Genomic DNA, 10,668 nt, shown 5'->3' with positions numbered 1-10,668 from the left:
GTGGCTCAACACTTCAACTCCCCCTCCCACTCCACCAAGGACATGCAGGTCCTTGGCCTCTGCCATCGCCAGACCATAGCAACACGACGGCTGGAGGAAGAGCGCCTCATCTTCCGCCTAGGAACCCTCCAACCACAAGGGATGAACTCAGATTTCTCCAGTTTCCTCATTTCCCCTCCCCCCACCTTGTCTCAGTCCCCAACCCTCAAACTCAGCACCACCTTCCTAACCAATCACCCTCACCTTAACCTCCTTCCACCTATCGCATTTCCAACACCCCTCCCTACCTTTTATCTTAGCCTGCTGGACACTTTCCTCATTCCTGAAGAAGGGCTCATGCCCAAAACATAGATTCTCCTGCTCCTTGGATGCTGTCTGACCTGCTGCGCTTTTCCAGCAACACATTTTCAGCTCTACAATGGAATATTCTCTACTATCCTGAATGGGTGCAGTTCCACCACTCAAAAGCTCAACACCATTCAGGATAAGCTGCCCATTTGATTGGCACCCATCTACCCACTACACCGATTTATTGTGCAGTCTACTCAACAGCGTCTAACAAACCTGCAGCCGCCACCAAAAATGTACAAGTATGTGAACACAATCTGCAAGTTTCCCCTCGAAGAAACATCCAACAGTGGAGCTATAGTTATTCTTGCATTGTTGTTGGATCAAAATCTTGGAACTCCTTCCTGAACAGCACTGTGGGTGCATCTACATACACCACATGAACTGCAGTGGCTCAAAGCAGAGTTCACCACCAACCTCAAGAGCAGTTAGTGATGGACAATAAACAGTGACCTAACCAAAACCACCTACATCCCATGAACAGACTAGGATGCTTTCCCCCCCCCACCCCACCACTTTAAAATTAAAGATTTTCCAATTCTAAATGCTAGTACAACTCCAAAGTAAGGACAATATAAAAACAACTTTTACTTACTGTGTCTTTTCTGCAGCATTTGATGGATCAAATAAATTGACTGGTAAACAGTTAATCTCAGCATTGCTGAGTTTTTTCTGTGCAACAGCTGAACCCTGTCTTTCTTCATAAGCCAAAAGTTCCTAGGTTTTAAGAGAGTGCAATAAATTTAAGATACCTTTGAAATTAGACCAAGATTTCCAGTTTGTCAAATATGTTAAGTGGTGTTCACTATTAAAAAGGGCTTCTGTGTGCCAGTATTGCTAACTTACACTAAGAAACCTTCAATCTTGCACCAATAGTGTAATGAACAAAAAAAAAATGAATCTACTCACCTCATAATCATTACCATCATTTATACTTTCATCTAAATACATAGAAGCATGCTGATGCCGATTGTGTCTAAGTCTTCTGCTTCTACCTAAAAACATCAGAAAAGGATTTAGTTACTTAGTTTTCAGGGAACGATATCAAATGACAATAACGCAGCTTTTAAACCAAATGTAAAATTTTTTCGTTTCAAGTCATTTTAGTCATGTTAGAATTGCAGGACAGTACTCTTGTCAAATTACAACTTGAACAGTTTCTGGTGTTGTTTACCAACAAAATGCAAGCAGCAATACACAGAGCAAGAGTTATTTGTAACAAGTCTGAAGAGGACTGACATTTTTAAAGTGTTAAGGAAAAAGGTTGGGGAGGGGAATGGAAACAGGAAATTAAGATAAAGCAGGAAAAAGGCCAAGGTAGCACAGAATAGCTACTTGTGGAAATATCTACTGCAGAATGATGTGCACCTGCATGGTGCAGAATCTATTGGAAGTACATATCCAGTGTGTTCTCTCCCCTTTCCCTCACCCCAAAAAAGGAGCAGAGAATCCTGGATATTTAGGAATACATCTAAGGGAAAGAGGGGCACCTGATTTTTGGGAGGGGGTTGGTGGTGGTAGGTAGATATGACAGGGAGAGAAGAGGAAAAATATTTTATAAAAAGGCCACTGAAAAAGCAGGAAAGTTGAAAAGTACTAGCAAGTAAATTTAAAAAGGAGAATCCCAAGATGCTCGTGGAGTAGCAGGCATAAAAGAATGGTTGGGCAGGGGAAGGAAGTGGGAGAAATAGGACTTCCCAGCTCCTTGTCACCTCACCCTCCCTCAAACCCCAGCTTATGAACCCTGTTCCCTCAGGGGTATTTCTCCCCCTGCACTGAACCACTATTTGAAAAGCGCACACCACTGCATTTGCACATATGGTGTGAAGTGCTATATAGTGAGTCAGGTTTGGAACAGTGTGCATTAGTGCTCCCCAATTAGCACAGGCGTCAACAAGCACTGCCTTTATTCATGTGGAAGCCAAGCCATAGAGAAGTTCCATGGTTTTGTATTATAATTTCAAACAGCCTCTATCCCTTCAGCATATCGATAGCCAACAGTACATAAACACTTACCGCTCGTCTCATTGAAAAATCTTTGCAGATCAAGAGCAGAGTCAATTCTTTCAGGACTCAACATGTCATTTTGATGCTGAAGCTCACTACATCCAGGCTTCCCACAGTATCCAACGTCTGAAGCAAATAAACCTGCATACTCCGAACACCCAGGCAAACCACAAAATGCGTGGGAATTTTCCAGTGTCTGTAAAGAATGCCAACATTTAGTTATTGCAGTTCCACAGTGAAAAGACCATCACTACTGAACCTTCTATGGGTATAGGCAGAAGATGCCAGTTGCTGAAAATGTGTTGCTGGAAAAGCGCAGGTCAGGCAGCATCCAGGGAACAGGAGAATCGACGTTTCGGGCATAAGCCCTTCTTCAGGAATTCCTGAAGGGCTTATGCCCAAAACGTCGATTCTCCTGTTCCCTGGATGCTGCCTGACCTGCTGCGCTTTTCCAGCAACACATTTTCAGCTCTGGTCTCCAGCATCTGCAGACCTCACTTTCTCCTCAGAAGATGCCAGTTGCTCAATGCTGGGTGACATTCACTTCAGATGGAGACAGGAAAGCTCAGCTAGAAAGCATGGTTATACAAATAGTAAATTAAAGTATGCAGATTAATAAATTTCACAGTTACAAGAGAGGAGATCAGTAAGAGACAGCAGAGTAACTTAAAGCAATATGGGTAGGGGGATGGATGGTGGTGGTGTCAGAATAAACAAGCTAGTAAGATTGCAAGGTTTTCTTTTTAGAAAATAAAAGGTAAGAAAGGCAAGAGTGGACATTAGACTCTTGGAAAATGAGGCTGAAGAACAGGGAACAAAAATGACAGGAACTGAATTAGGTACTTTCAGTTTTTACAGTGGAAGACACCAGTAGCATACCAGAACTTCAAGGAGAGTCAGGGGGCAAATGAGAGAGTAGTGGCCATCACTAAAGAGCTGGTGCTGGGGAAGCTGAAAGTTCTGAAAGGTGGATAAATACCAGATGGATTATACCCCAGTGTTCTGAAGGAGAAAAAAAAAAAGAGATTGCAGAGGCATTGGTGATCTTTCACGAATCACTCGTGTCACGGAGGGTCTCTGGACTAGAAAGTGGCTAACGTAACTTCATGAATAAGGAAGGAGGCAGAAGACCGGAAGTTTTAGGCTAGAAGCCTGACCTTTTTACACTTTAGAATCCATTATTAAAAAAAGGACAAAAATTGCAGAGGACTTGGAATTGTATGGTAAAATAGGACTGATTCAGCATAACTTCATCAAGGGGAGATAATGTTTGAAAAATCTGTTAGAATTCTTTGAGGTGGTAACAAGCAAATTAGACAAAGCAGAGCTAGTTAACATGATCCAATTGGATTGCCAGAAGGCCGATTAAAAAAGCCCATGGTGTTAGGGACAAGGTACTTGAATGGATAGAGGATTGGCTGACTGGCAGAATCAGGTTACTTACTGATTTGGCCTCCACAGCATAGTGTCTTAAAAGATAGATACATTGGTTCTAGTTTCGTATAGGAATAGAGGATTACAAGTGGAAAATAGGAGAATGGAGTGCAGAAACAGATCAGCCATGATTGGATGGCACAGCAACCTGATGGACTGAATGGTTTAATTCTGCTCCTGTGTCTATGGTCTTATGCTGGAAATTGGAAAACAAAATGCTGGAGAAACTCAGCAGGTCTGGCAACTGAGGTGTCATACTGGACTTGAAATGTTAACTTGGTTTTGTCTGCAAAAAAAACCTGTGTATTAATATGCACCTTGCAATACACAAGGGTGCCACATTCACCACATACTCAGGATTATCTAGAAAAATGTCTAAAATACAGAATCACATTTAATGTTAGACACTTGCGATATTTGGAGTCATAGGGTGGTCATTAGGAGAAAGTGAGGACCGAAGATGCTGGAAAATCAGAGTCTAGAAGTGTGGCACTGGAAAAGCACAGGTCAGACAGCAGAGGAGCAGGAGGGTTGATGTTTTGGTCAAAAATCCTTCATCAGGGAAGTCATTATGCTCAAAACGTTCACCTTCCTACTCAGATGCTGCCTTACCTGCTGAGAGTTTTCCATTTCAAGGTAGTTAGTGGTTGACAAGGCAAGGGAATGTTTGATACAAAAACTTGTCTTTGGGAAGCACACAGTCTAATTAGATGGCATCACATTGGGTAATCATGCATACTCTGGAATTTGAGGGCCAATGATTCCTGGCACCCATTTCAACTCAAAACAGGCGACAGTCATGACATATTCACCTCTCAGGGCAATGCCCTAACCAAAGTCAATCTGCATGGTTTAAAATTTAAAGCATGGCTGTTAACTGTCATTAATAGATGCATTTCTCTTGGCAACATTTCTAGAATCCACTTGTTAACTAAACAGCACTCATTTAAAGCAGCATAAAATGATTTACCCCCGTGAATTGGAATTCTCAAATTGCCCTGAATGCAAGACAAAGGTTTCGACAAAAGTTTTTGAACAGTATTAAAACTGGCTTATCTGGTGCAGATTGCAGACAGTATTTAATTCTGGCCCAGTAGCCAGAGTAATGAATTTGATCCAGCCTGTTCATGTTAGCTTAGCACAGACAAAAAAAGGTGGTATTTTACTTACTGAGGTAGTTCTTGTATTTTCAGATTGTTGCTGAGCTTCTAGATCAAACTGCGCCTGCCAAAACAACAGGTTGTTTAACTGAAAAGAACAGAACAAAAACAGATGGGCTTGTGACAGTGGTAGTGTCTCTGCCTCTGAATCAAGTCCCACCTGCCACAGATTTATCATCCCTGAAGGAGGTTGGTTAGAAGATAACCTAGAAAACAGCAAAAAAAAAAGCAAACTTAAGGACAGGCAGAGAATTAAGTTTAAAAAAGGAAAGAAGAAAGTGTTTTGGGACATACAAGTAAGCAACATGAAGCAAAATGGAACAATTTCACAGGGGCCATATACTGGATGAATACACTGAGGTCAAAAAAGGATTCACAACCACGGGACAAGAACAGAACCAAAATAGCTCAAGAACTGCATAGACAGCAGATTGAATGCCTCTACATGCTTTGTACAATTTTGTAGTCTACTTTGGTCCAAACATTGCTATACAAATTTTAAGTGACAAGAAACAAATGCTATTTATATTTGTAGTGACACCAAAGTGCTCTCAGTGAACTACCGTGTTAACAATTAGTGCCATGTTACAGATGTTTCACTTTTACTGTGGTTTGGAGATTATATTGTGATTTTAGAATTCTGCCAAAACCATCAGTTGGAAAGCTGATATTCTGGGAACACACCCTTTTGCATTTCGATAGAAATTGATACCAAGTCTACTAGACACCTAGAAATCCAAGGACTGGATAAGCTGGGTCTTTCACAGGACTGCACGAGGTGGTTAAGGCATGACCTTACTGATGTTTATGAAATGAGGCACAGATAGGGTAAACAAGAGGTCTTTTCTTTAGTTTTGACTTCCTCAACCTTAAGAGGGCATAATTTTAAAAGGACAGGGGAGGAAGTTTTTTCTTTTAAAAAAAGGGCCTTAAGAGGCAACATTTTCTACATACTAGTTCATACATAGAATGAACTTCCAGAAGTGGTAGATGCTAGTCCAGTTACAACGTTTAGAAGATATTTGGACACATACATGAATAGGAAAGGTTGAGAGGGAAATGGGCAAAACAAGACAAGTTTAGTTTTGGAAACTTGGGCAGCATAGACAATTTGGGCTGAGGGGTCTGTTCCTGTGATAAGTGACTGACTCAGTAGATATTTACATACCTGAAGTTGTCTGGCAAATGCTTCATCCTCTTCAAGTTGTGCAAAACGAACAAATGTATCAGTAGAGTCATCATCATCAACCACAATTATCGGTGGCTCCCATTGCTGTTGCTCTCTTGAGGGCACTTAAAAAGTAAGTTAACAGATGGAATATAACAGTAACACCACCTTTAACTTTACAAGGAATCCATCTAGGACAAAGCTATTAGAAGTATAGTGATCTATAACTTCAAGCCAAACAAAATCTCAATATTGGGGGCTGTGTAGTGATCTCTCAATTTTCATTCACTAAAAGTGACATAATTCTAATTAGAGTACTAAACTGCAGTCATTTAGTACCAGGTGAACACAGTTCAAAGTCAACTTCTGAGAAGGGAATCAGACTAACAATTGTGAAGGTCAGCCAGGTGGACAAGTTTGATGGTTGGGGCTGTTAACCTGGTCCATTCAAGGAGCCCTGGCTGACACAACTAGAAGCATCAGGGGTCTTGTTCAGTGCAGGATCTGAGGAAACCAGACTAGTGTCAAGTACTCTGCAGATGATAATTAAAGGGTGACTTGATGGGTACCAGCCTCTAGAGTAATTTTACAGACATGGCTATTCTGTCCAACTCATGACTCCAATTGATTAGCATCTAACAAAGCAAGACAGGTGGCATTCTTCCTTGAAGCAAGTTGGGGAATCAAGTGTCTGGCTGCAGCATCCATTTTGAAAGCCACCAAATTGTTATTAGGTTTACAAAGTCCCAATTAATGTAGGCCATATCAGGGAAATGCTACTGTCATACAGCATGGAAACAGACTCTTTGGTCCAATAGTCCATGCTGACTATTTCCAAATTCAACTACTAACCCAAATGTCAGCTTACTTACAACTTGAAGGCTCTTGGGACACAGTGGTAGTGTCTGAGCAAGGGGCCTGAGTAAACATCCCACCTACTGAGGTGGTGTGCAATTCCTGAAGATGCTGATTAGAAACCACTTAAAACTTGGCTCCAGTAACAGCAATTGACAATGTAACTTAGACCATGAATTTAGATGTCGGGTGCATACTTTTGCCCAACACCAATTTTTGCTTGGACAAACTGATGCCACACATTTGTATCATGAAAGTCTATATTTCATAGAGTCTAGCACTTCACAGCTAGCACAGCTTTCACAACCTTTGTTCCAAATCATGAATGGTCTCCTAAATTAAATGTTCATTAATATTTATTGCAGTAGTGCTGTGATAATGGGGGTAGAAGAGTCACAAAAATAGGGCATGTAGAAGGAGAACAAAAACTTGACGTGGGCTGGTCAACTGAAGTTTGACAGGAAGGCTGTTTAGTAAGAAAACCTATGGATATGGATCCAAGGCAGACATGTTGTTCAAGATATAGATCAGTCACTATTTTACTAATTGATTGAACAGGTTGAAGACAAGAACCTGCTTTTCAGGTTTTGCATTGCTTGTCCGCACTCAGCTACCTTCCCCCAGCTCCACCCCCTCATTTCTCTCCACCCCACTGCCCCTCAGCATCATTCTTGAAGAACTTTTGCCTGAAATATCGATGCTCCTGCTCCTCTGATGCTGCCTGACCTGCTGTGCTTTTCCAGTACTATAGTTTGCCTAAGTTTAGACGCTTACATTTTTGTAATACATTCTTGAGATTCTCTCAACAGATGAAAATGAAGGAGTTGAGGTAGAGTGTCCAGAATCTGAATTCTTTGAAATGTTTTTCACTATTTATGTGCCAATCTTTTAGTCTATTCAACATCAGATATGAGAGGTGCTGCATTTTGGGAAAGCAAATCTTAGTAGGACTTATACACTTAAAGGTAAGGTCTAAGGAATGCTGCTGAACAAAGACCTTGGAGTGCAGATTCATAGCTCCTTGAAAGTGGAGTCGCAGGTAGATGGGATAGTGAAGGTGATGTTTGGTATGTTTTCCTTTATTGGTCGGAGTATTGAGTACAGGAGTTGGGAGGTCATGTTTTGGCTGTACAGGACATTGGATAAGCCATCGTTGGAATATTGCATGCAATTCTGGTCTCCTTCCTATTGCAAGATGCTGTGAAACTTGAAAGGGTTCAGAAAAGATAGATGTTGCCAGGGTTGGAGGATTTGAGCTATAGGGAGAGGCCGAACAGGCTGGGGCTGTTTTCCCTGGAGTGTCAGAGGCTGAGGGGTGACTATAGAGGTTTACAAAATGAGGGGCATGGATAGGATAAATAGACAGACAGACAGTCTTTTCCCTGGGGTCAGGGAGTCCAGAACTAGAGGACATAGGTTTAGGGTGAGAGGGAAAGATATGAGAGACTCAAGGGGCAACTTTTTCATGCAGAGGGTCTATGTATGCAATGAGCTGCCAGAGGAAGTGGAGGCTAGTACAATTGCAACATTTAAAAAACATTTGGATGGGTATGTGAATAGGAAGGGTTTGGAGGGATATCAGTTAGGTGCTGGGAGTTGGGACTAGATTGGGTTGGCCTATAGGTCAGCATGGACAGGTTGGACTGAAGGGTCTGTTTCCGTGCTGTACATCTCTATGACTATTAACCAAACACTTCTCAAACTGGAAGCTAATTAGATGGGTAAAGTCTTAATTTTGACTAAACCACAATTGAATTCCGTATTATATACACAACAGCTGCCATAAATATCACACCTCCCCTTTAATTACAAGATCAATTTACCCAGCTTCATTTCACAATACTAGATCTAATATACCTTTATCCAGTTTAGTTTCGGGATAGCTTGATTCCTTTGACCAGTCAGATGGTCAAGTGAAATTTTTCTTCATTTTAAAAAAAGGAAATAAATGTGGTATTCTGTCAATGTTAAAACAGATTTTATTTAAAAAAAGGAACTAAAAAAAAGTTAAAACAGATTAGAGACATGGAGAGAGAATAGGAAAGTAGGATTAGATTGGTTGACTCACAGAAATCCTGGCATAGATTTGATGATTGAATAGTCTTGTTTGCTTCTGTACAGAGGCAAAAAAAACACCAATATTCTTCTGCACTAAACTACTGCTAAAAAATACACTTATCCGTATTCCATGTCACCATTGACCAGAGTTCAAAATTAAATAATAAACTGCTACAGCAAGAGACAGGCCTTTAAACTTCCATATTACAAAGACAGAGGAACCTACCTATTGTTTCATCATCGTCGTCATCTAGGAGATCTATCCAGTCACTTGCACCATTTCCTAAAATAGTTAGTGCTGAGCCTGGAGAAGCAGCACAGTTGAAAGCAGAGGCAACTGCAAATCCACCTGCACACAATTCAAAGGCAGAAGATGTTTGTTCTGAATCTATTCTTAGACTCTCTTTCAAAAGTGCATTGCACACTGGAGAACTTTTTGAAGTGGAACTGCTGGCAACAGAAAAACCTTCTGAACTTGATTTTGCCCTTTTCATTGCTGGAGAGGAGCGAGAACTGGAAACAGCTGAAGGGGAATGACAGCGTGAGGCCACACAGCAGTTCGTCTTCACAGTAGAAGAACTAGAATCTCTTGACCTCGAAAGCAGTTTTGACTCCACAGGAGTTTTTTGTGATAGCAAATATCTTGAGGAAGCAGCAGCTTTTGCAATGCTTGATCTTTTTGATTTTAGACTTGAGAAAGCTCTATTTTCCTTTGGTTGTAAACACACAGGACTCTTCAGCAACGAGCAGGAAGAATAAGCTTTGCTATTTTTGGCAAGGAGTCTTTTAGTACGTTTCTCAGGTGTCTGTGTTGCAGTACTATTTGTCATTACGAGGCATCTCTTTGGTGGACAGGTACTGGTCTGTGCAACCTAGAACAGAGCCAAAGTTCAACAAATAAAGCATTAGATCATTAAAATACTTGCAAGCAGAAGTATCTGATAGCATGGCAACCTTGATTCTTTTGTTCAACTTAAAGTGGGTTTTAGGAAATGGTGCAAGTGACTGGATAGATCTCCTAGATGAAGATAATGATGATTAAACAATAGGTAGGTTCCTCTGTCTTTGTAATAAGGAAGTTTAAAGGCCTGTCTCTTGCTGTAGCAGTTTATTATTTAATTTTGAACTCTGGTCAATGGTGACATGGAATACAGGATAAGTGTATTTTTTTTAGCAGTAGTGTAAAGTGGGGCGGCACGGTGGCGCAGTGGTTAGCACTGCTGCCTCACAGCACCCGAGACCCGGGTTCAATTCCTGCCGCAGGTGACTAACTGTGGAGTTTGCACATTCCCAGTGTCTGTGTGGATTTCCTCCGGGTGCTCCAGTTTCCTCCCACAGTCCAAAGATGAATTGGCCATGCTAAATTGCCCGTAGTGTTAGGTAAGGGGTAAATGTAGGGGTATGGGTGGGTTGCGCTTCGGCGGGTCGGTATGGACTTGTTGGGCCGAAGGGCCTGTTTCCACACTGTAATGTAATCTAATCTAAAACCTCAAAGGCAGAAAAGGCCAATTCAACCAAAAAAATGCAGAAAAAAAGCAACATTTAGAGAACCTGTCCTAAAGACTAATATTCAACATTGCAGTTTAAAAATCGTTAAAGTCGGCACAGCATAACCTGGAGGGACGCAGATTCATGTCC

General features: G+C 41.3%; 1 protein-coding gene across 2 annotated transcripts in view; it reads right to left on the bottom strand.

The window, feature by feature from the left end:
- The window catches only part of si:ch211-59o9.10 (uncharacterized protein LOC561841 homolog), a 43,079-nt gene that overhangs the window by 7,015 nt on the left and 25,396 nt on the right, over window positions 1–10,668 (bottom strand). For both annotated transcript variants that reach the window (XM_043713380.1, XM_043713379.1), the window contains 6 exons: window positions 9,257–9,902; window positions 6,118–6,242; window positions 4,960–5,013; window positions 2,365–2,551; window positions 1,258–1,343; window positions 944–1,065 (listed from right to left, as the gene is read on the bottom strand). In XM_043713380.1, the coding sequence (XP_043569315.1) occupies window positions 944–1,065; window positions 1,258–1,343; window positions 2,365–2,551; window positions 4,960–5,013; window positions 6,118–6,242; window positions 9,257–9,902 (1,220 nt within the window). The remainder of the gene's footprint in view (window positions 1–943; window positions 1,066–1,257; window positions 1,344–2,364; window positions 2,552–4,959; window positions 5,014–6,117; window positions 6,243–9,256; window positions 9,903–10,668) is intronic.

This window comes from Chiloscyllium plagiosum, chromosome 23, assembly GCF_004010195.1.
Source record: "Chiloscyllium plagiosum isolate BGI_BamShark_2017 chromosome 23, ASM401019v2, whole genome shotgun sequence".
Classification (NCBI taxonomy): Eukaryota; Metazoa; Chordata; class Chondrichthyes; order Orectolobiformes; family Hemiscylliidae; genus Chiloscyllium; species Chiloscyllium plagiosum.
The sequence above is the reverse complement of the archived record's forward strand: the minus strand, read 5'-3'. Positions and strand labels throughout refer to the sequence as shown.